Source organism: Mustela erminea, chromosome 12, assembly GCF_009829155.1.
Source record: "Mustela erminea isolate mMusErm1 chromosome 12, mMusErm1.Pri, whole genome shotgun sequence".
Taxonomy (NCBI): Eukaryota; Metazoa; Chordata; class Mammalia; order Carnivora; family Mustelidae; genus Mustela; species Mustela erminea.
The window spans coordinates 19,934,883-19,960,373 of record NC_045625.1 but is presented as its reverse complement, the minus strand read 5'-3'; the positions used below and the strand labels follow the sequence as shown (position 1 = coordinate 19,960,373).

General features: G+C 47.3%; 1 protein-coding gene across 1 annotated transcript in view; it reads left to right on the top strand.

Moving 5' to 3' along the window:
• The first annotated feature begins 6,047 nt into the window (after window positions 1-6,047).
• RGS3 (regulator of G protein signaling 3) overlaps window positions 6,048-25,491 on the top strand; it is a 120,457-nt gene continuing 101,013 nt past the window's right edge. Inside the window, 7 exon segments of the mRNA XM_032307723.1 lie at window positions 6,048-6,130; window positions 7,198-7,377; window positions 8,943-8,992; window positions 8,994-9,080; window positions 15,208-15,268; window positions 22,754-22,804; window positions 24,646-24,704. Coding sequence (XP_032163614.1) covers window positions 6,091-6,130; window positions 7,198-7,377; window positions 8,943-8,992; window positions 8,994-9,080; window positions 15,208-15,268; window positions 22,754-22,804; window positions 24,646-24,704 — 528 coding nt within the window. The 5' untranslated portion in view covers window positions 6,048-6,090.

The following is a 25,491-nucleotide window of genomic DNA, read 5'->3' as shown; positions in this document are numbered from 1 at the left end:
TTTTCACCTTTGCTTTTTTTAAAGGTATTTTTGCTGGGTAAAATAGGTTGGCGGTTTTTTTTTTTTTTTTCTTTCAATAAAGGTGCTGCTTCACTGTCTTCTAGTGTGTGTTTCTGATGAGAAGGCTAATATCATCTTTGTTCTTCTGTAGGTAATTTTTTTTTTCTGGCTGCTTTCCAGACTCACTTTATTACTGGTTTTAGGCAATTTGATCATGATGTGCTTTGGTGTAGGTTTCTTCATATTTCTTTCACTTGGGATTCATTGGGCTTTGTGGATTTGTGGGTTTGAAATATTCATCAGATTTGGGAAATTTTTACCCATGGTTTTCTCAAATCTATTTCTGGACCCTATCTTCTTCAGGGATTCCAATTATATATGTATCAGTGTGCTAGAAGTTGTCCTGTGGCTCAGTAATGCCCTTTGTGTTTATTTTGGGGGGGGGTCCTTTTTCTCCAGATGTTTTATTTTCGATGGTTTCTATTGCTCTATTTTCAAGTTCACTAATCTTTCTTTCCCCTAAAGTGTCTAATCTGCTATTACCCTATCCTGTGTATTTTTGCCTCTCAGACATCATATTTTTCAACTCCAGATGTTTGATTTAGGCTTTTTAATATTTTCTACGTTTCAACATGCTTTTAAGGTGCTTCTTAGACATAAAATCAGAGTTATAATAACCATTATAATGTACTGGTCTACTGATTCTATTCATCTGTGTCATTCCTGGTTTGGTTTCTATTGCTTGATTTTTCTTCTTAGTATGAGCCACATTTTCCTGCTTCTTTACATGCCTTGTAAGTTTTTATTGGATACCAGATATTGTGAATTTTACCTCATTGGTTGCTGGGTATTTTTGTATTCCTCTAAATATTCCTCAGCTTGTTATGTCACTTAGAAACATTTTGATCCTTTGAGGGTCTTTCTTTCAAGCTTTTTTGGATAGTACCAGAGTGTTATTCAGTCCAGGGCTAAGTACTCCCCACAACTGAAGCAAAACCCTTCTGAGTCCCTACCAGTGCCCCAAGAATTAGGAGGTCTTCCCAGTGTGGCTGATGAATATAAGAAGTCTTCCTGGCCTGGTGAGCCTCAAAGATGATTCCCTCTAATTCTTATGAGTGGTTCTTTCCCCAGCCTTGAGGTACTTTTCTCACACCCATGAACTTATAAGCACTTATCCAAGGACTTGAAGGCAGACCCTCTACAGATCTCTGGGGCTCTCTTTGTGCAGCTCTCCCTCTCCAACATGCTAGCCTGTGAACTCTAGCTGCATTGGCCTCCTAAACTCCTCAACTCAGGGATTTGGAGATGGCCTAGCTTCCCTCTCCCTTTTTGCAAGTCTGACCGGGCAGTAAACCGGAGCAATCATCAGGCTCACCTTGTTGGTTTTCTATTTCTCAGAGACCTTGTTGTCTGAAGTCTAATAATATCTTAAAATTGTTGTTTCATATTTTTGTCCAGTCTTTCAGTTGTTTCAGGTGAGAGGGAAAATCCAATCCCTGGATTGGCTCCAGTCCCAAGATGTTACTCCATCTTGGCCAGAGGCAGAGATTTATGTTAAGTTCAGAAGACTTTGGGAGGCCCTTATGGACCTCTTGACTGTGCCAGGCCAACCTGCTTATTGGCAGGCCAGGAAGAGGCTGCCTCTTGGAAAGGGCTTTCAATATCACTACAAGGACACCGAGCCATTCTAGGAGAGGCTGGGGACCCTGATTTCCTTCTCTGGACTTTAAATCTCTAGTTTTTATCCTTGGATTCAACCTACTATTTTACGATTCTCTGGTGGTGAGGGCTTTGGTCTCTTGTACGTTGAGAGCTTGTTTGAAGGTACTAGCAACGGAGCACAACTACTCATATACCCCTGACTGAATCCCGGCCCTCCTCTATCAAGGAAGGTGGTCCACTCTGCCCAAGTGTGCAACTTTGGGGGGATGCACATGGCACACGGAACAGTGAGGGAAGAGGGGGACACCCACATGGCCAACCAGGCCAAGTGAATCAACCCTGGAGACCAGTGGTGTGACAGATGCCACAGCCAGATGGCCTTCACATCCTGGTTTCTTCTACTTTGCAACAGCACCTCTCAGCTCACTTGGAATCTCAAGTTTTTTACTTGGTTCCCACATAGACCCTGTTTGTGTTTTTAGGTCAACAAAGTCTTCTGCATCTGAGGCAAATTACAGTTTCTCAGTGGTGCTTACAGCGACCAGAGGTTGCTCTTGTAGAGAACCACTAATCCAAAGCTACTGTGTTCTACCTTGAAGACGAATTGCAGACATACATTTAAAAAGCAAATCCTGCATTTCAAGGGTGAATAAAATACCACTTTACAAAGCATTCCAGCTGGTTAAATTTAGGACGAGAAGAAAACATGACCCGAGAATATTCTCTGGCTTTGAGCCCAGGGTATTTTTCCCTTTAGAGTGAATTTGGTACATTTTCATTCATGCGAAGCTGTTGCCTCCCAGCATTTTATTCTGGGATAGAAGGTCAACAATGACTGCCTTGTTGCTAAAGCCAATGGACACTTCTCAGTTATTAACCTACTTGACCTCTCAACAGTATTTGATGTGGTTGACAATTATTTCCTTCTTAATACGCTCTCTGGCTTTCCTTACCCCTCTCGTGCCTTTCTTCCCCTGCTTGTCTTCTCAGTCCTTGGTTCTTTCCTGAGCCTTCTTCTCATATTAAATGTGGTCCTTGGACTCTCCTATCCATGCCCACAGCTTTCCTGGGAATTTCCACATCCATATGTCTAGCCTAAATGTTTTTCCTGAGCTTCATGTCTAGTATCTGCAACTGCTCACTCGATACCTCCACTTTGGTGGTGCGTGGGCATCTTTTCTTTTTAATTTATTTTTTTAGTAATCTCTACACCCAGCGTGGGGCTTGAACTCACAACCTTAAGATCAAGAGCTGCATGCTCTCCCAGTTGAACCAGCCAGGCACTCCCAATAAACTGTACTTCTAAACATTGAATTTCTCAAGCCAAGATTCCATTTTTGCAATTTATCTTCCAACCAATCACCAAGTCCTATAGATTCTACCTCTTTCCATGCCTTCCAGGCACTATCATCTTCTGCATGGGCTCCTGGAGAAGACTTTACCTAACAGGACTTTGTTTCCTTTGTGGTTTTTTTTTTGGTTTTGGTTTTGGTTTTGGTTTTTTAAAGTACTTAAGTACTTTCTGTTTCCATGTTTCCAACCTTCAGGCCACCCCTTTTCCCCATCATCCTTTTTTTTTTCTTTTTTTTCCACTCTGGCCAGAGTGATCTTTCTAAAGCATGAATTAAAGCCCCATTCTGGAATCTTGCTTAAAATCTTTCGATGACTGCTGCCCTGTGCTCTTAGGACAAAGCCCCAGCTCCTTTTTTTTTTTTTTTGGATAAAATATACAAAAATTCTTTGTTATAAATTCCATATAATGAATTGATTGTCATAGGATGCCTCCACTGATTTTTTCCTAACTCTTGCATCCGTAGCCAACCTATAGTTTTAATTAAATGGTATTTTGGCAAATAGAGTTGCTTCCTAATCTAGACAATCAATCAACAAACCAAATAAAGCCCCGATATGTAGTACTTGCCGATTTCTTTAGTGCAAATACTTCCTCCATGGTTGGTTTCCAGCTACCAGTGTGACATCACCGCACATGGAGTTGGGGAGAGTTACACAGTAGTGTATGGATAATAATAAAAAGTAACAAAATAATCAGGAAATGATGAGTTTTGAGAGTTTATTTTGAATTTGTTAGTTTGCATAATATAATTATGTGTTTAACAGCGAGCTTGCAAAATCCTAAAAATTTCACTATCTGCCCTCATAGGCCTGTATGAATTGTCTCCAGCATATTATTGGATTCCCATTATAAATATGGATTTCCTAATATGGGTTGAAGTTAAAAAGATGAAAACTGCTCTAGAGACCTATAATTTTTTAGGCTCAGGTTTAACCCAGTCTTTAATTCTCCAGGGATAAAATTGCATAATTGCACATGGGCCAAACCCATTTCCTTTCTACAAAAATTCAAATTCTGAAACTTTCAAGAGGTACATATTTGATAGTTCCTCTGGGTAATGTCGAGTTTCTGCTCACCCGACATCCTTTCTGCTTTTCTTGGGGTGGGGGATTAGCCTCTGATTTTCATCTGGGGAAGCACCTTCCAAGCTCCTTTTAATAATATGTGAAGCTTGTATCTGTTTCCTTTTTTGCATATTACTTCCACCCCCACACTTAAAGTTCCCTGCCACCATGTTTCCCATCCTGAGTTCCTCAAATGAACAATGCTTTGCTCTCCTTTGCTGGCCTTTGGGTATGTGTGTGTGTTTGCTGTTTTTTTTTTTTTTTCCCCTGGCCTGTAACCCTTTCTACACTTCCTTTGCTGGGCTAAATCATCCTTCAGGTTGCTTTCTTTGCAAAGTCCTCTCTGACCTCAGCCCACCCAGCTCCCCAGGCTAAATGGGACGTTAATCTGTGTTGCCACAGGTCAACAAGATGGTTCCTCGATTGTAATGCCCACCCAAGTCTCTCACTAGATCATATGCTCCATCTTGTTCACTTCTAGAATCCTGGTGACAAGTGTGAGGCTCAGCACAAAATAGTGTTTAGCTTCATAAACATTGGTTGGATTTTATTTTATTATTATTTTTAATTTTTTAAAAGATTTTATTTATTTATTTGAGAGAGAGAGAGAATGAGAGAGATAAAGAGCATAAGAGGGAAGAGGTCAGAGGGAGAAGCAGACTTCCCGCCAAGCAGGGAGCCCAATGTGGGATTTGATCCTGGGACTCCAGGACCATGACCTGAGCCAAAGGCAGTCGCTTAACCAACTGAGCCACCCAGGTGCCCCTTATTATTATTTTTAAAAGATTTTATTTGTTTATTTGAGAGAGCACTAGCAGGGGAGGGGGGAAAGGGAGAGGGATAGGCAAACTTCCTGCCAAGCAGGGAGCCTGAAGCCAGGACCCTGAGATCATGACTTGAGCCAAAATCAGATGCTTAATCTGAGCCACCCAGGAGTCCCTTGAATTTAATTTAATTTAATTTTTAAAGATTTTTATTTGTTCATTTGACAGAGAGAGAGAGAGAGAGCACAAGCAAGGGGAGTGTCAGACAGAGGGAGAGGGAAAAGCAGGTTTTCCACTGAGCAGGGAGCCCGATGCTGGAACTCAATCCCAGGACTGCGGGATCATGACTTGAGCTGTAAGCAAATGCTTAACCAACTGAGCCACCCAGGAGCCCCCCTTGAATTGGATTTTAATGCATCAGTAGCCACAGAGGTCTTAGTCCTCTTGTTTGTAACCGAGTCATCCTGAGCAGGAGGACTGGTAGGAAAGACGACATTCTATAGTGATTCTTTGGCTGGATTCTGATTTCTCCACTGTTTACTTGCTGCTTTGGCAACCTGATTCAGTTAACAACTCTGACCCTTAGTTGCCTCATTAATAGAAATACTTGAACTTCCTGGAGGCAGATGATTTTTTTTTTTATTTCTCTGGTTTACCAGTATTTTATGCATTATTAGTCAATTACACTGCCTCTCTTGTGTGATGATTATTCATGTCTTTTGGTACATTTATGTTTTTCTTACTGATTTATAAGACTTCTTGATTCATATATGCATATTTGTCATATATTGTGTAAATATTTTAAAATCTTTTTTTAATTTAAAATTTAGAAATTTTTTATGGCCATAAAAAACCTTTTAATTTTTTTCAACCATTTTAAAATGTAAAATCCATTCTTAGTCCACTGGTACAAAAATAGGGGGTGGGCCAGATTTGGCTTGTAAGCATATTTTGTCAACCTCTACACTAATATGCTCATTACATTTGAATGATCTTTGCATTCCTAGAATAAAGAACACTTGATCATGAATATACTGCCAGCTTTTTTTTTTTTTTTTTTAAAGATTTTATTTATTTGACAGAGGGAGAAGGAGAGCACAAGCAGGGGGAGCAGCAGAGGGAGAGGGAGAAGCAGACTTCCCACTGAGCAGGGAGCCTACCATTGGGCTCTATCCCAGGACCCCAGGATCATGACCTGAGTGGAAGGCAGGTGCTTAATTGACTGAGCCACCCAGGTGCCCCGTCTATGGTGTATTTGTGCACGGGTGTACATGGGCAGTGTTATGGTATGTATGTGTATGTGTGTAGAGTGTATGCAACGTGTGTTTGTGTTGTGTCTGTAGTATACTACGTATGTGTGGAGTGTGAGTAAGGGGTGAGGGAGACATGGAGGCCCACTGCCTAGGTGTGCTGGGGTGCTTAGGGCCTGCCAGAAAGACAGACTTGGTCAGCAAACTTGCCTGTCTTCTTGGGGAAAGCAGGGCCTCAACTACGACCCTTTCTGGATGTCTCCTTTGGATAGTAGTGTGGGTGAACAGGCCCGGTTTCTCCTGCAGCGGCACTGCCTAGGCTCCCACTCACTTCTGTCCTCTTCTCTCCTGAGAAAACAGTGACCCCCTCTTTTTTTTTTTTTTTAATATTTTATTTATTTATTTGATGGAGAGAGAGAGAGAACAAGTAGGCAAAGCGGCCTGCAGAGGGAGAAGGAAAAGCAGGCTTCCCACTGAACAGGGAGCCTGATGCGGGGGCTCAATCCCAGGACCCCTGGATCATGACCTGAGTTGAAGGCCACTGCTTAACTGACTGAGCCACCCAGGTGCCCCAAGAGTGACCTCCCTCTTTAAGAGAAGGAAGTGTCTAGTGTTCTACTAAGTAAAAGGGCCCTTAATGTTGATGGTGAAGGTGGTAGAGATGGTGCCTCTAGAGGGGTCAGCTCAGGATCAGAATGGCACTGGGTTCTTCCAACTGAATGGGTTAGCTGCTGAGTGGGCCTTTATCCTGAGTGGGGGTGAGATGCTAGTGTGGGCTTCAGTCTTCCCCCCTCAAGCCACATTCAGATAGTACAGCTCCATCCTGCCCTTCGGGGTCCCACGCACCTGAAGGTGTGTCTGTACTTTGCTCACGGCTTCCTGAGCCCAGATTGTGCTCCCCAGGATAGGCTCCACAGTGGTCCGTGGCATAGCTGTAAAGGGACCACTGCCATCTTGGGCATATCGCTCTCCCTTTCCCCGTGGACCTTACTTTGCCTTGGCTCCAGAATGCCATGCTTTCTAACTCCTACTGGGAATAAACACCCCTCTCAGGGGGCATCCTCGGGTCATGCCTAACTCATGTTCCTATCTTGTTCCTGCAGCTCTAGAACAACTCCAGCCTCAGTGTCCTTTCTGCATCCTGTGGCTTGAGCCTGGGGTTGCCTTTATCCTTGGCTGGATGGAGCGGCAGCGCCAGCATACCTCCCTGCCCAGAAAGGATGCCTGGATGCGGATTCCCCCAGCCAGGAGGAGAATCAGGCACGTTCAAGTCGAGCATGCAGGTATGTCCACTGTCATTGGTTAGGGCCAGGGGAGTAGGCTTGCCCCTGCTATGGGCTGTGCTCATGGAATGGGGGTTGGGAAAAGGGCAGAACAGGGCTTTACAATGTGCCAGCTTTCCAACAGTCCACTGGCCTTTATGTGGCTCCTTTGCACTTGACTACCAGTTTGCTGATCTGGGGGCTCCTTCTCTAGCTTCTGCTCCCTGCTGGTAGCCAGCTGGCCCTGTGGCTTCAAGTTTCCTTTCCTGCCTCGAGGAGGCAAGTCTGCAACCCGTACTTGCTGTTGGCCATGAGGCAGGATGGAGGCCAAAGAAGAACGATGGAGGATGGCCTTTGGGGCAGACAGGCCTGGGTTCAAATTTAAGTTCTACCAACTGTGGACAAGTCACCTACCCTCTCTGCCTGAGGTTCAGATTTATCTCTGGTATACTGGGGTTGATACTTCTTAGGATCACTGTGAAGATGAGATGATATGTGTAAACTGCCCAGCTCAGCCCCTGGCTCCTGGTACGCAATACATATAACTTTTCTCCCCACTTTCTCTCTTGCATCCTCCAACCTTGTCTGGAGTGGATCCCTGGGCCAGATATCCATCTGGCAACTTCCAACACCTCCCATTTTTAGATTTACATAAGACCAGCAGCTTTCCCTCCCACAGCAGCAACAGTCAGAGATTTGCAGAGCAGATGTCTTGGTGTGAAACTGTTCCCAGGAGGTGTCCCACGAATGTTTGCTGACAGAGACATGTAGGGACTGACCTTCCTTCCAGCTCTGCCTCCTGGCACCTGCTCTGGAGACTGAAAGCACTTAGCCTCCCTGCATCCCATGCTTTTTGTCCCCTCCGACGCTGCGGGCCTGCACTCCTGTTCCACAGGGCCAGACTGCAGATGGGGGCCTGTGAGGTTGGCTGGAGCAAGCTGCTTTGGCCTGGTCCTGTGCCAGGCTGCTCCCATCCAAGAGTAGGCAGAGTTTGGGAAGGCAGAGTTTGGGAAGGGGCTGCAGCCTGGTGGGGGCTGCCAGTCCAAGCACGGAGAACAGTTTTCCAAACCCTACTGTGCCGGGCCAGGAAGATGCTCCTTTGCGCTTGTTTGAGTCTGGTGATTACAGGTCTGAGCTTCAAAGCGTGTTACAAACCTGGCTAATTGCTAGCCTGGGGGAGCTGGGTGAGCAGGCCAGCCCACCTGCGTGGACATGCCAGGGGCCGAGGGCCTCACCTGGGGCTGGGACTTCCGGCCTGGAGCCGGGAGCCCTGGTGTGGCTGCCCGGTTACTTCTGGCTCCTCCGGGAGACGGGAGACGTACGGTGGGGAGCTCGGAGGAGGGGCCACCCCGGCAGCAGCTGCGGCCCATGCCCTCGCGGTTGGGGCGCTGCCGCCTCCTGCCTCCTCCTCCCAGCCGGCGTCGGATCGGTCAGGTGGAAACCTCCTCATTCAAACCAGCGCGGGCCAATCAGGGCCCGGCGCGCCGGCTCATTCATTCAAACGCTTGCTGCAGTCGGCCTCCCGCTCCCGCCTCCGGGACACCGGCGCGGGGCGGGGGCGGGTGAACCTGCTGCCTCGGTTACAGGGGAGCAACACAGACGCCTCGGGTTGCAGGCTGTCCTGGCCGGCTGCGGCGGGGCGGCCATGGAGCGCTCCCTGCACCGTGTGTCCCTCGGGAGCCGGCGTGCCCACCCAGACTTGTCCTTCTACCTCACCACCTTTGGTAAGTGCCCACGACAGCTGGCTGCCAGCGCTGCTTCACCCTACTCCCAGCGCCCGAAAAGCCCCCTCACTACCACCCCCCCCCCTTCGTGATGTGTGGGGCTAGAAGCAGTGGCTGCTTCCTCTGGCCCCTTCCTCTAGGGGTGCGGGGGGGGGGGTGGGGGGCAGGCTGAGCAAGCCACCGGCCACCACCTGCTGCCTGCCCAGTGGTGCCAAGTGCAGCCGCTCCTGCCTCACTGGCCCGGAATCATCACAGCTCCATCCGTCTTTCAGAGACCCGGTTTGCCCCACTGGAGTTTCCCATTAGCCAGCAGCTCATGGTTGAATCACCGTCTTGTTACTACATCTGGAGATTTCCTCCATCCTCTTTCCCTTAGGACAGGTGCGGGGCGCACCTTGGCGACTGCACGGTGGATCACTGACCCACAGCAGATATAGGAGAATTCTCTTCTCCAGGAGTGACCAGCCTCTCAGGAGGGTCATAGGCCTGCCCTGGAGGGCTTGAGGTAGAAAGAAATGGTCAGTAGGCCACCGCTCCCAAAACCCTTGCTAGCTCGCCTCGGTTCCCCCAAATAGCAGCTGGGCAGCAGCTGCCCCAACGGTCTGGGCAAGTCCAGCCTCCCAAGAAGCCATGATAAGGCTGAAAGCCCTGTCAGAGATCACCGCCGCCTTCACGGCTGTGTGTGTCCTCCCTGGTTCTGGCACTCCCTGTGGAGAGTGGGTAATAGTTCCTCCGTGGAGACCGGAGATCCAGATCCTGGGGAGCCAGGGCCAGACTTGGTACCTGAGCTCAAGCCTTCTGAGAGGATTTGTCCAGCACTGCTTTTTTGTTGTTTTTTTCTTAAATTTGGATACATTTTCTTTATAAAAGTTGGGGTCGTTACTGCAACACACAGGACTTTGCCCAGATTTCACTGACAGAACAGCCCAGAAGTTAGGCCCTCCCTGGGGTTCTGGCTCTTCTGTTCTCAAGCTTACCTCTATCAGCACGCTTGGTTCCGCACAAACTCCCTTTTTCTCTAGGAGCAGAGGGAGTGGTAGAAAAGCAGTGGCTTTGCCCCCAGCAGTGGCCTGTGGTGTGGCATCCTGGAAGTCACTGGTCTAGCAGGTGGAGCGCCACTGTGGGAGGAATGAAGCCGCCGCCGTTTGTTGAGCATTTACCATGTGCTGTGCCTTGTGTCAAGTTTTTTATGTCCTTTAATCTCCCCGACCCTTGCAGGCAGTTCCTTTTAATCCCACTGGGATGTGGGAGCCTACCAGACCAAGGAGGTTTCTGGGGTAGCCTAAAGTGGTGGGGCTGGGGTCATCAGGAAAGAGTGTTTAGAAGCTTTGAGGTTCTATTACCTTAGCTGTGTCCTGATTTAAAAGTAAAGATATCGGGGCGACTGGGTGGCTCAGTTGGTGAAGCGTCTGCCTTCAGCTCAGGTCATGGTCCTGGGGTCCCGGTATTCAGTCCCACTTCTGGCTCCCTGCTCAGCGGGCAGTTTGCTTCTCCTTTCCCTCTTCTGCTTATGCTCTCTTGCATGCTAACTTGATCACTCTCTCAAATGAATAAATAAAATCTTATTTGAAAAAAGCTAAAAATATAGCTCATTGTTTTTTCCTCCTCATTATCACTGTAAGATGGCTTCATTGTTGAAAACTTAGTGAAAAGAAGAAAGCAAAAAATCACCTGTTCTCTGACTCCTAGAAAAGATAGTTGTCAGTTAACAGTTTATATCCTTCCAGACTTATTTGTGTGTGTGTGTGTGTGTGTGTGTATGTGTGTGTGTGTGTATGTAGGGGTGCGTTAACGATTTGAAAAGTATCAAGACCATATTATTTGTACAGTTTTAGAACTCATTACTTTTTCTTACTGGTATAGTGTGACTGTTTCCTAACATCACTCCATGTTCTCTATTGAATTAATCATCCTGCCAGATCTGGGAAGTCGGGAGTGTCCAGACCAGCAGGGACTGGATCCTTGGTCCCACGGCGGCCTCAGGGGTGGGTCGGATGGTTATCTGGGAAGGTTGTTTCTTGAACCAGTGACTGTGACCTGGGTGTGCAGCGGACAGGGAGGAACCTGGTGGGGTGGGGAGCCTCCTGCTCTTAGAGTCTCCTTTCAGATTTCTCTGAGGGAGGACACAGATGGACACTGGAAAGTTCTGCCCTGTTTTCCTGCTTAAATCCTATTTCCTTGACAAACACTGCCCCTCTTTGAGGATGCTGATTTTTTTCATACATGGAGCCGTCTTTGCTTGTCTGTTCATGAATGAAGATTGGTATCAGTGGTTACCAGACTTGGTCACTTGGCAGAAGCACCTGCAAGTCCATTGAAAACACAGATTCTTAGGGTACCTGGAGTCGTCAGTTAGGCATCCGACTCTTGGTTTCGGCTCAGGTCGTGATCTCAGAATTGGGAGATCGAGCCCTGTATGGGGCTCTTTGCTCAGTATGGAGTCTGCTTAAGACTCCCTCTCCCCGGACGCCTGGGTAGCTCAGTTGGTTAAGCAACTGCCTTCCACTCAGGTCATGATCCTGGAGTCCCAGGATTGGGTCCCACATCAGGTTCCCTGCTTGGCGGGGGGTCTGCTTCTCCCTCTGACCTCTCTCCTCTTATGCTCTCCCTCTCTCTCAAATAAATAAAATCTTAAAAAAAAAAAAAAGACTCCCTCTCCCTCTACCCCTTCCTCTCTTTTTTTCTCTTTCCCTCAAAGTAAATAAATTAATTAATTTAAAAAAAAAAAAAAACCTACCATAGATTCCTAGGATCTTGATAAGTCTAGCCTGGAGCCTGAGAATCTATAATTATAAGAAGCCACAAAAGTATTTTGGTGATTAGCCTGGTTTGGAAGCTATGAATTTAGGCAGCTTCGGTAGCCAGTGTGAACTCCCTTAACATGAAGGTCTTTGCTGAGTTTACTCTGATTCTCTGGCCTTTCCCCAGCATGGCAGGTAGCCCCTGGCCTTCAGGAGTGGGCTTTGCCGTGGTAGAACCAGATGAAAGTCCTGCCTAGCTGGTGGTTTACCCCGAGCACAAACATTTAAAGGGAGCTAAATTTCCAGGATTTTTGGAATTCTAAAGAGACAAAATTGTTTTCCTTCCAGGGAGAGTACTGTTGAGGTTTATGTATTGTGTGTGTGTGTGTGTGTGTGTGTGTGCGTGTATACACGCATGCGCAAGTATATATCTACCACCTTGTCCCCCAGTAAGAGACACGTTCAAGTAACATTATTAGTTGGCCACATGCTGCCTTCTAAGGAGGTGTTCTGGCTGCAGAAAAAGGGAGAATGTAAACCGGGCCTAGAACCCAGCTCCTCCAGAGATGACAAGTGTGTTTTCTTTCTTTTTTTTTTTTTTTTTAAAGATTTTATTTATTTATTCGACAGAGAGAGATCACAAGCAGGCAGAGAGAGAGGAGGAAGCAGGCTCGCGGCTGAGCAGAGAGCCCGATGTGGGGCTCGATCCCAGGACCCTGGGATCATGACCTGAGCCGAAGGCAGCGGCTTAACCCACTGAGCCACCCAGGTGCCCCAACAAGTGTGTTTTCTATAGAGCAGATGCCAGCCTGCTGCTTGACATGTTGGAGAGTGGTGAGCGAGGCCCTGAACTGGAGGCTGTGACCAGCCCCGCCAGCTGCCCCTGGCTGGCTGTGCTGCTCAGAGCCTGGGCCAGGCCCTGGGCTTAGCCAGGAAGCCCCTCCAACGACTTCTCAGGGGCTCATGACTTGCTGGTTGGGGGTCCTCAGCATTCATTGGCTTTCCTGTCATCTGGGGATCTGTTTGCTTGGGAGCATTCAGAAATTCTTAGTTTCTGGCCTATCGAGAGTCCTTTTGTTCTCTTTTCCAATTCTGTTCCATTTTTTAAAAAACCTTTTTATTTTGAAATGTAACACACTGACAGAAAAGTGTCCCCCCAAATGACGTGCAGCTGAGTGACTCATCACAAAGCAAATATCTGTGTGACTTTCACAGGGTAGGGGGTGGGCAGTCAAGATGGCCAATATCCAGAGACCTCGTGTTCAACATGCAGATTTTTTCTTTATCATTCAGTTCGAGATAGTTTCTAATTTTCATAGTCCTACTTTCTCAAGTATTTAAAAGATTTGGAAGTGTGTTTTTTAATTCCCCAACAGTGGGGATTTCCTGGTAATATGTTTATTCTTTGTTTTATATTTTGGTCAGTGGATATACTATGCATCCTTCCCCTCTTTTTTTTTTTTTCCTTAAAGATTTTATTTTTATTTACTTGACAGAGAGAGAGAGAGAGAGATCACAAGTAGGCAGAGAGGCAGGCAGAGAGAGAAGGGGAAGCAGGCTCCCCGCTGAGCAGAGAGCCAGATGTGGGGTTCGATCCCAGGACCCTGAGATCATGATCTGAGCCGAAGGCAAAGGATTAACCTACTGAGCCACCCAGGCGCCCCCTCCTTTCCCTCCTTTGATGGCCCAAGATACGGTCAGTTTTTTATAAATGTTCTGTGTGTCCTTGAAAAGTTCTGCAGTGGTTGGGTGTAGTGTTCTTTGTATGTGTCAGATTTTGGTCAAGTTTGCTAATTATGTTGTCCAAATGTTCTACATCCTTGCTGATTCCGCCCTCCCCCATCTGTGCTATCAGTTACCAAGACAGTTGTGTTAAATTTCCTCCTGTGGTTGTACATGTATCTTTTTGTCATTAGAGTTGTGTTTCTTTTATATATTTTGAAGTGCTAGAGCATACAAATTTACAACTGTTATCTTAGTAGTGAATTGAAACTTTTACTATTATGAAGCCTTCTCTTAATTTCTAGCAGAGAGAAAGTTTTCCTGACGTTAACATAGCCACCCAGCCTTCTTTTGATTAACAATGAATCTTTTTCCATCTTATTTCTGTCAATCTTTCTGTTTCTTTATGTTCTGGGTGTACTATGTCCCTTACAAACGCCATGAACAGAGTTGTTGTTCTGTTTGTTGGTGCAGACCTAGGATGATGTCTTCCTTCAAAAAGATACTTGCTTCAGGAGCCTGGGTGGCTCTGTTGGTTGAGTGTCTGTCATGCTTGGGTCATGATCCCAGGGTCCTGGGATCAAGCCCGGAATCCGGCTCCTTGCTCAGCGGGGAGCCTGCTTCTCCTTCTCCTTCTGCCTGTTTCTCTGCCTGCTTTATGCTCTCTCTCTCTCTTTCTCTGGCAGATAGATAAGTAAAATCTTCAAAATTTATTTAAAAAAAGATATTTGCTTCTGTTAGGTGCTTGAAGTCACTAGTGTTCTGGAATAATCCTAACGTTAGGGATTGGGATTATTTGAGGTTAAGCTGTAGGCCCTTGAGGAACTGCATTTCATTGTGGCTCACATATTCCTGAGGAACAACCCTTGGGGGTTCCGATCCAAAAGGTCGGGGCTCAGAAGGACCCCACTCTTGACAGGCCCTGGTCTCCAACTCCTGTTCCCCTTGCTCTGTGAGGCAGACAGAAACTCTGCTCAGCCTCTCAGCTTCTCCGTCATCTCTCTGGAATTTGAAACACCCCAAGGAGAGAATTAGCCCAGGAAAACATTAAACTTCATTCCAGGAACATCCTTCTCCCGAGATCCTGCTCTGTAGCGCCTCTCTGTCTTGTTGTATCTCCAAGAAGCTGCTTTTAAACATTATTTTTTTAACTTTTTAATTTTATTTATTTATTTGTCAGAGAGAGAGAGAGCATAAGCAGGGGGAGTGGCAGGCAGAGGGGGAAGCAGGCTCCCCGCTGAGCAAGGAGCCCAGTTCAGGACTCGATCCCAGGACCCTGGAATCATGACCTGAGATAAAGGCAGACGCTTAATCGACTGGACCACCCAGGCATCCCCATGAAGCTGCTTTTAAATATTTTGCCCAGCTCTTCTGGATTTCCTCAGTGGGTCTGTCATCTCAGAAATAGTAGTCCCCTATGCGTGTTTTCTAATTTTTCTGAGTTGTTTTTTACTCTTTTCATCTCCTCTCCTTTCCTTCCTCCTTCCTTTCCTTCCACCCTTCCATCCTTTCTTTCCTTTTACTTCCCTCCATCCCTCTTTTTGTCCTATCAGTGGGAGTGCCTACTATTTGCCAGGCTCTCCATGTACATTAGAGCTCAGTTTTACAAGAGCTCCCCCCCCACACCCCCGAACGGTATGATTCGTCTTCTTTCCATTGCACAGACGAAGAGACAGAGGAGCAGTGATTCAGCACCATCGGTGGTGGACCCAGGATCCAAGCCAGGTCTTACTGACTCCAAAACCCGTGCTTTGCTCATGGTTCCTTCTTGCTTCCACCCTTGTGTTTTCCGTATTAGACTTGTTCTGCTGGAAAACTTTGGTAGTGAAAAAAATAACACACTGTAAGACATGATGAAAATAAATCACTGACTTCGTGGTGTGGCTTCAAGCCATCGGTAAGGATGTCATAGGGGCTCATCATTATAAGATATGTAACAATGGAGAAAAAGTCTGTAATAATATGACATAGGTAAGGGTGGCGAGTCATTTATAAAATATAAAATATAAAGTGTGAAACCGACAATTTTGGAACTAAAATTATTATAATAAAATCTAAAGGGAGATTGTGAAAGGAAGAAGAATGTGAATTTTCTATATATTGTGGTACGGGACACATGAATATGTGTAAAAGAAAACCATTTGCTCTGTGAGTGAAGCATTTTCATGAACGTGCTGGGCCATTGGTGAGTTAATGTGGGACAATTCCAGATTTTACAGTTGAATTGGTAACGAGTATGGTTTGAATCGATCAAAATTCTTTAGGGAGAACAATCAGGGACCTCACAAATGGAGGGCCTTTTGTTCCCTTAGTCATATTTATCTTAGAACCATATTTTCTTAACAATTTTAAAAATTGAAAAATTGTCCCAGAATTGAGATCAGGTTTATGTCCCCTGGCTGTGGAGGCAATATGGGGGTATATTAAGCAAAGCAAAGTATCCCAATACCTGTTGGCTTAAAAAACCCCAAAGATTTGGTATCTCCCCATTCCTGTGAGTCAGGGATTGGAGAATGGCTTTGCTGGCTGGATTTTACTCAGGGTCTCTGCTGCCAAGAGTTTAACCGATGTATGCTGGCGAGAGCAACCTATTCCTGGAAGGAAAAGCAGCTTGGGAGGCCCCATTAATATCAGGTTGCAAAGAAAGTGGAGAATCAGAAGAGAAGAGTCACACTGACCCGCCATCGTCTCCACCTCACCACTCAGCCCCCCACCTACCCAGCCTGGGCTCTGCAGGGCTCCTCCCACCAGCAGGCACCAGCATAAGCCAGGCTGTTTCTCCAAAGGGAACTCAAGATTCTCCCTCTTCAAAAGAACAGACACTTGAAAGACCCCTGCAGCCTGCCCTTTGTCCTTCAGTGGGGAGAAAGCAAAATTGGAAAACAGGTGTACCCCTCTTGGAGCCTCGGTCAGGCTCCCGTGTCGGTCAGGTGGTCCAGGATCCCAGAGAGAGGGGCGCCCAGCCGCTGGTTGTTTCCCTCCCTCTCTCCTGCACACACAGCTTTGAGGTACAGACTCGTCCCCACAAATGCAGGGGAAATCTGTGAGTGCTGGTGGCCAGCCAGGCTCTGCAGAGATCCAGCTTCCTTTGTACGTTTGCCCTGACATCCTCCCCCTTCCTGTGGCTTTCAACACATGACAGCTCCTAAGTGGGGAATTGCTTTTGAGGTGAACTGGGTTTTGGGATGACTACTCCTTCCTGCCAGCCAGGCAAGTCCCTCAGAGATGTATCTCCTGCACACCCCAGGGTGCCATGAGCTCCCTCTAGGACACACTTCTGCTGACCCCTGAGGCCAGCTGTGGTGGGCAGCCCCCGTCTTCTTGCTTCGTGTTCTGAGTGTGTCTCTCCCTGGCTGTGTCCTGAGAGTCTGAGTTCATCTTCCCGTGGCCCTCCACAGAGTAAGGTCTGCCAGATTGAATTTCTTTAGCCAGCTTCCATACCCTTTTTTTCTGCAGGTCCCAGGGAGTCTGAATCCCCCTAGGTCCTGTGCCAACGGTGTCTTGGGGACATTTCGTCGAACCTGCCCTCTTTTTGGTTTCCTCCTGGCTTCCGAAGCAAAGCTGTGGCCATGGTCCTGTGCCTGATGGCTTTCTGGGCTCCTGAAGCCCAGGGTGGCATTGGCAAATGCAGTGGTGTATATTAATGGCTCTGAAAGACCAGCTCAGAGTTATAGGCCAGAGTTCTGGAGTTGAGGCCAGCATTCTGGTCTCTCATTCTGGTCTGTCTTACCCATGTCACTCTGGGCCCAGGTCAAGTCACCTTCCATATCTGAGCATGGCTGTTCTGCCTTCCAATTGAGGAGGTGGGACAAGATGACTCCAGGGCTCTGGAGATGCATTCTTGGATGGGATGGGCTAAGAGGGGAGGCAGAAGGGACAAGCGTGGTCAAGGGGGGTGGGGGGGTGGGCACGGGGGGTGGGGGGTTGGGGACACTTGTGTTTGCCCTTGTCTTTGAGCCCGCATATGGGCTGGAGGAGCGTGTGTCCCTTGAGGGGGGCGCTGAATCTGGTCTACCGGGCTTGGTTTCTCTGGCTCTCCCCCAGAGGGCCTGCATGGCAAGGCCTGCAAGGGGAGCTAGGCAGACTCCTCTGATTTCCGAGTCAGTCTTTGCTCCAGGCCCGTCCTGTGCTCCAGCTCCACTTTTGAGCCTTGCTCATGCTCCTGCCCTGGTGGTCACTGGGCTGCCAGTTTCTTGCCACTGGACACCCGGGCATTCAGATCTGTCCTTTCTGACTCGGCCCTGTGCAGGTCCTGCCTGGCTAATTTGTCAAGTGGAACTAGTGACCATTTGTGCTGGGTGATGTCTCCATCCTGATTTCTTTTTTTTTTTTTTAATTAATATATAATGTATTATTGGTTTCAGAGGTTCAGGTCTGTGATTCATTGGTTTTATATAACCCAGTGCTCATTATATCACGTGCCCTCCTTATGTCCATCACCCAGGTAACCCATCCCTCCACCTCTCTCCCTTCCAGCAACCCTGTTTGTTTCCTATGACCAAGAGTCTCTTATGGTTTGTCTCCCTCTCTGGTCTTATCTTATTTTTTTTCCCTATGATCCTCTGTTTTGTTTCTTAAATTCCACATATCAGTGAGATCATATGATAATTGTCTTTCTCTGATTGACTTATTTTGTTTAGCATAATACCCTCTAGTTCCATCCACATTGTTACAAACAGCAAGATTTTATTTCTTTTTTGATGGCTGAGTAATATTCCATGGTATATTCCATGGTATGTATGTATGTATGTATATACATATGTATATATACATACCACATCTTCTTTATCCATTCATCTGTTGATAGACATCTGGGCTCTTTCCATGTTTGGCTATTGGGGCCATTGCTGCTATAAACTTTGGGGTGCATGTGCCCCTTCAGATCACTACATTTGTATTTTTGGAGTAAATACCCAGTAGTGCGATTGCTGGGTCGTAGGGTAGCCCTATTTTCAACTTTTTGAGGAACCTCCATGCTGTTTCCCAGAGTGGCTGCACCAGCTTGCATTCCCTCCAGTGGTGTGGGAGGGTTCCCTTTTCTCCGCATTCTCACCAACATCTGTTATTTCCCAACTTGTTGATTTGAGCCATTCTGACTGGTGTGAGGTGGTATCTCACTGTGGTTTTGATTTGTATTGCCCTGTCCATCCTGATTTCTGTGAACAGTCCATTGGGTAGATGATGGTGTCGTGCAGCTCACTGGCTCCTACAGCTATGGAAAGCCAGGTATGTTTGGGCCAAAGCTGCCTTTGCACTGGTAATAGTTTCAGAAAAGATGTTTGGCATTAAACACAGTCGGCTTTGGGTTCATGAGATGGGATGACTGCTGGCCATTTTTGTCTGTTTCAAAGCTTTCTCCTACCCCACACTGTGTCCGGCACATTTTTTTGTAGATTTTTCAGGTCTAGAGGGCCCCAAAGTGGTAATTGTTCAGATCTTGAGCTTATAATGCCACGGATTCTCTTGGCGCCCTTCATGCAAGGACCTCCTCACCCTTCAGCATTATCTGATCTAAACACAACTTGGCGAGTGCAGTAGCCCCCGTTATTAGCTCCACCAGGCAGCTGAGGAACAAGGTGGCTCTGAGAGCGAGGACAGTAGTCAGGGCTGGAACTGGAACAGGACTCCAGGGTTCTGAGATCTGTGTTCTGGGCAGCAGGACAGCAGGAATTTCTGGTGGGTGAAGAGCTGGACGCGGGTTTGCTGGAGTCTGGGTTGCCTGCATTTGCAGTTTAAACACCCCCAAAATGTAAAGAGCAAGTGGTTTCCAGGTCCCAGGGGTTGGTGAGCTGCTCAGAATTTCCCTCCTTTCTGTTCTCTGACCCCTGCCTGGCCTTCCTCCAGCCAGCAGCAATGCACAAGCCCCAGCCACAGTCCCAATTTCATGGGGCATGTCCAGAGATAAATAGTTGGGATGATGAAGGGATGTCTCACTGTGCCATGAGGAGTGGTGGAAGAAGAGAGCCCGGAGACTGACAGCAGAACCATGTCTGGCCAATAAAAGCTATCGAGAGGCCACTTCTGGTTCAATATAAGATGGAGTATTGAACAATCAGAGTTGTTGCAAAAGAGAAAGGGCTCCCATTACAGAAAGTGAGCTCCCCATCACTAGAGGTAATCAAGCAGAGGCAGATGACTATAAGACAGGGTTGTCATGGATGCAAGGGCTTTCTGCTTGCTGTGTGTGGTTGCTGCTGGCTGGGAGGCCCTGCCCTATCCTCCTTGTCTCCCCAGTATTTGTCCACCAGGTGGATTGAGTTCAGTGGTTTCTTAAGGTCCCAGAAAGAGTCCACTGGAGTGAGGAAAAATTTTGAGCATGTCATTGAGGAAGAGGAATATGATCCTTCTCTCTTCTGTCCTTGCTGAAGGGCCACTGGGCATCTGTGAGGATGGCTTGATGTTTTGTTTTGTTTTTATGTTGTCTTTGAAAAAATTAGAAAAACCAGGGGGAAAAACCAACTCTTTGTTCTTCACCTGCTTTCCAGCCCTGGTCCTTCTGTTATGAAGGACCCCTCCCTCCCACTCCTCCTCCTTTTTCTCCCCTCTTCCCTTCTTTTTTCATTTCCTCTTCATATTTTTAATTTAATTTGTATTTTTAAAATATTTTATTTATCAATAAATAAAGTGAGAGCAGAGGGGAGGGGCAGAGGGAGAGAGAGAGAGAATCTCCAGCAGACTCCCCACTGAGCACGGAGCCAGACTCAGGGCTCCATCTCATGCAACATGATCGTGACCTGAGCCAAAATCTAGAGTTGGATGCTTAGCTGACTGAGACCCCCAGGCATGCCTCCTCTTCTTATTTTTTAATTATAGAAATGCTATAGTTCTTATAATTTGTATTGTTGAAACAACAAGTTAGATAGAATTAAATTCCTCTTGACTTCCCTTCCTCCAGTTCTAGACACGATCCCTGTTTTTCATTTGGTACCCTTTTACCACACACATACAGACATATACACACACACGTAGAAATATATGTCATCTGTATTGTTCTGCAATTTTCTTGTTTCTCTTAAAAATTTAACACAGCGTTCCCTCTGCCAGGACATACAGAATTCCCCCATTTAAAAAAAAATTACTATTTTTCAAAAAAGATTTTATTTATTTATTTATTTGAGAGAGAGAGAGAGAGAGAGAAAGAGCATTAGAAGGGGGAGAGTCAGAGGGAGAAGCAGACTCCCTGCCAAGCAGGGAGCACGATTTGGTACTTGATCCGGGAACTCCAGGATCATGACCTGAGCCAAAGGCAGTCGCTTAACCAACTGAGCCACCCAGGCGTTCCTATTATTATTATTATTATTATTATTATTATTATTATTATTATTATTTGTAATAACACCTACCATTCCAAGCACAGCTAATGATGGCTCATTTAACCATTTTCATATTAATGGACTTTTCAGGTGTTTCCAATTTGTTCTTGTTTTAAGAACAAATTGGAGCTCCAGCCTTGAGCTCAGGCATGTGGGTTTTTGTCTGTGATAGTTATGTCGAAGTAGAATTGCTGGGTTGAAGGACACGCACAATTGAATTCTGATAGATACTGCTACCAGAAATTTCCCTTTGTTATGCTTCCTCCCACAAGATTTGAGAGTACCTGTTTTCTTACATTTTTAAACAATATTTGACATTATCCGTCTCTTTTTAAAAATATTTTATTTTATTATTGTTTTTTAAGTGGTGTGGAGCCCAACACAGGGCCTAAACTCAATGGCCCTGGAGATCAAGACCTGAGCTGAGATCAAGAGTTGGACGCCCCACTGACTGAGCCCCCCAGGCAGATTTAGATTTTAAATCTTTAAAATCCTAAAGATTTTATTTTTAAGTAATCACTACACCCAAGGTGGGGCTCAAACTTCCAACCCTGAGATCAAGAGTCACTGAACCAGCCAGGGGCCCCAACATGATCTTTAAACGATCTGCCAAGCAGATTAATAGAAAATGGTATTTTGTGGCCAATTTGCATGTCCCAGGTCTCTGTGAAGTCAAGCATCATCTCGTACATTTATTGGCTGTTTTGTCTTCTCTGAATTTGCAGTTTATGACCTTTGTCTATTTTTCTATTGTGTTGTCTCATAACCTTGTTTATGATATCTTTAATTGTAGTAGACATTTAAAAACTGTATGGACTTAGAGTTGTCTATCTTTTCCCTTGGTGCCCCTGCATTTGTGCCTTGCTCAGAAGGCCTTTTCCAAGCTTATAAACACAATCAGAGGCCCTCCAGCATGTTCTAGTCCAGGGCTCCTCAACTTTTACTTCCTCCCTGGGGAGCTGGTTAAATTGCAGATTCTGATTCAGCATGCCTGGGATGGGGGCCCATGATTCTGCATTTCTACCTTCATCCAGATGCTTCTGATGCTGGAGGTTCTTGGACCACAGGTAGCATGGCTCTATGCCAGCTTTTCTTTTCTTTTCTTTTCTTTTTTTTTAAGATTTTATTTATTTATTTGACAGAGAGAGATCACAAGTAGGCAGAGAGGCAAACAGAGAAAGAGAGAGGAGGAAGCAGGCTCCCTGCTAAGCAGAGAACCCGATGCGGAAGTCAATCCCAGGACCCTGAGATCATGACCTGAGCTGAAGGCAGAGGCTTAACCCACTGAGCCACCCAGGCACCCCTATGCCAGCTTTTTTTTAAGGGAGATCAGGATCCTGTGCAACGGTGGAGGCTGGTAGCATTGACTTTGACAGGTCTCTCTGCCCTGATCTCTTTTTTTTTGCTTTTCCTCCGATCATTTGTTCCTTGTCCTTGTGTTGTTATTGCCTTTCCAGAACACAGCTAGCTGTCTGTCACAATGGTGGGCTTTCCCTGTCCTCCCCCTTGACCCCTTGACTCCCATGGACTTCTGACCAAGGCCCAGGATCCTTAACTCTCCAATCTGGGCTTGTCTTGATGTGGATACAACAACTTTTGTAGCTGTCCAACAGAAAGAGTTCTGCGGCGTTAACCAGCGCTGCCCTGTAAAGTAGTGAACTCCCCATTACCAGAGGGGTGCAAGCCCAGAAGAGAGAACCACTGCGAGAGGTATTGCAGAAAGGACTCCTGATGTTGTGAAGAGGCTGCCCTAGGTGGCTTCTGGGCTCTCTTCCAACCCAGAGAGTGTTTGGGTCTCTGAATCACTTCACATGAACAAAAGAGCAGCCCTGTCACTGCTACCCTGTCTTTCACCCAACAAGGAGACGAAGTGAAGTTGCTTCTGTTGTTTCCTTAGGTCAGCTGAAGCTGTCAATTGACGCCCAGGACCGGGTTCTGCTGCTCCACAGTGAGTATCCAGGTGATGAAGGTGCCACCCAGAGGATCTTACACTTTACCTGTCCATTAATCATCTGTTTGTCCTTCCACTCAGTACACACGTAGTTCCTGAACTTCTGCCACGGCCTTTGTTGCCTGGACTCTTCTGTTTATCCCAGCAGGCCCTGCCTATCTCTCTAGCCTGCGTGGCTCTTGCTGTTAATATCTCCCTGTACCCCCTTTTCTGGCCAGTTACCTGTGCCCCCTTGAGGGCATCATGCTTGCCATGCCTCTGAGCCTCTGCTCCCAAGGTCTCTTGTGCCTGGAGTCACATGCCCTCTTTTTGAATTCCTTTTGAAAAATAACTCTCCTTCCCTCTGATTTTGCAAGAAACATGCCTGCCTTCATCATCATTAAGACTCAGGAAGGAAGGCTCATTTTGCTTCACCTTTTCCCCTCCAGGAATCACCCCCGTGACCTACCTGAGTATGTTGTTTCCTCCTCTGTGTCCTTCTCACGGCCCTGACTACATGGTTTCTCTCTGAGTTGTCCCGGGAGCGCAGTGGGACAGCAGCCATGTCTGCTGCACCTGCATAGGGTCAGGAGGGGGTGGGGCAGGGAGACCCAGGGTTTCCTCAAGCCGGGAGCCTGCCCCCCTCCCTATGACCACGCCCTTGAGAGGAAGGATGCACACAGGAACCGTAGCTAGGACACCAGGCAGCGTAGACCAGCAGGCGCCTGGGGTCCTCCGGTCCTGGCCTCTGGGGGGTGGGGGGGGGTTGACGTTCCCAAGGACCAGCAGAGGGGGTTTCTTTGTGGGCCAGAGCCGGACTCCAGCTGTGCAAACAGATTTTGCAAAATGCATCTTGGCCTCCACCACTTCATTTGTCCTGCACAGTTTGCTTTGGCTTCACCCCAGTCTTGGGGCTCTTCATCCCTTCCAGTCTGTTCTCTCTCTTCTTTGGCTTCTCAGGCTTCATGCCTCAGACTATGGGAGCCCCGTCCAAGCCAAACCCTAGGGCTCCATCCACGCTGAACAGTAAAAAAATGCTGCCCTGTTTCTGCAGACCTCAGGCAAACAGGCGGGGCTTATGTCAGGATCAGGCCTTTGCCTCACCCGCCACCTGTCTCTTGCCTTTATTTATTATTATTTTTTTCTCTAGCGAATGTCCCTTGAGCAGATACTTGCTTGCCAGGCCCTCTCCTAAGCACTTTAGACACATTATTGCCTTTACACAGCAGACCCACCATGTGGAGTGGATGTCGTGATCCCTAACCCATTATGATCACTCCCCCACTGAAAAACAGCGAATTCAGCTGCAGAGAGACAAAGCTGCTTGCTCAAGCTCTCCCATCTAGTAAGCAGTGGGACTGGCACTGGTGCTGGTCTGCAGACCCAGGGCCCAGGGCCTGTCTCTGGACCTGGACTTTTGCCTGCCGTGCTACACCATCCAGCAGCCCCAGTGCAGCAGATGCCTCAGGATGAGTTCTCTAGTCTTGTGTGGAGGAAGGAGCACTGGACTGGGAGTCAGGAGATAGGGATCCAAACCCCGGCTCTGGTATTCCCATCGCTCTGATTGCTCTGTGACTTTGGGCAGGTTTCTCACTATTTCTGGGTCCCCTGATAGTCTCATCTTTCCTTTTAAATGAGGGGTTCAACTTGATAAATTTGAGGTTCTCTTTCAGCTGTAAGATTCAAGGAATCAAAGGGATCCTGCATTGTCTCAGTCAGAGTGCTGCCTGCATGTGGGGGATGGTGGGAATGGACTGGACCAGAGGGGGTTAATAACCAATGGCTCTCACACACATTAGGGGCTAGTGATAATCCTTCCCACCTAGCCACCTACCCCAACATTTTCATTCTTTCTTTAGTTATAGAAGGAAAAGGCCTGATGAGCAGAGACCCTGGCATCTGTGATCCCTACGTGAAGGTATTTGATGAGCTGGGGGGGTGTGTTTGGGTGGGGTGGGGGGTAGTGGGGAGCCATGTCACTAGACTGTGTCCCAAGGTCTCAGCACATCTGTGGGCCTGGGGCCATTCGAGGTGGCAGGGACCACCTCCTATTTTGGTCCTTAGGGATTAATTAGGTCCAGTGATGAGGCGCTGAGCTAGGATAGGCCCTTCCCTTAGCCTAGCTTGGTCCCTATGGCTTCCTACAAGAGCTGGACTCTTTTTTTTTAAGATTTTATTTTATTTATTTGACAGCTAGAGATCACAAGTAGGCAGAGAGGCAGGCAGAGAGAGGAGGAAGCAGGCTCCCTGCTGAGCAGAGAACCTGATGTGGGGCTTGATCCCAGGACCCTGAGATCATGACCTGAGCTGAAGGCAGAGGCCTCAACCCACTGAGCCACCCAGGTGCCCCAAGAGCTGGACTCTTATGGGTGAGCTCGGTCATCCCCATGAATGTGTGTGTGACAGAAATCCACAGATAATCCCAAGCCCTCTCATGAAAAGCAGTATTCTCACTCTTCTCCCCGGCAAAACCGGAAGCAAGATGGGTGGTGGAGGAGAGGGAGTGTCTCTGAGGCCTAGAAGATCCAAATGAGTGGGGCCCTTGCCATGAAGACAGAGGCCCCATAGGGCGGAGGGCCTACTTCGAGCCAGAGCCAAAGGCCAGCCACTTCCTAGAGTATGGCAGCTGGGATATACCCCTCTTTTCTCTCCCAAAGCCCCCAGGCTGGTCAGAGGTTCCTGTCGGTGAGGACTTGGTCAGGAGC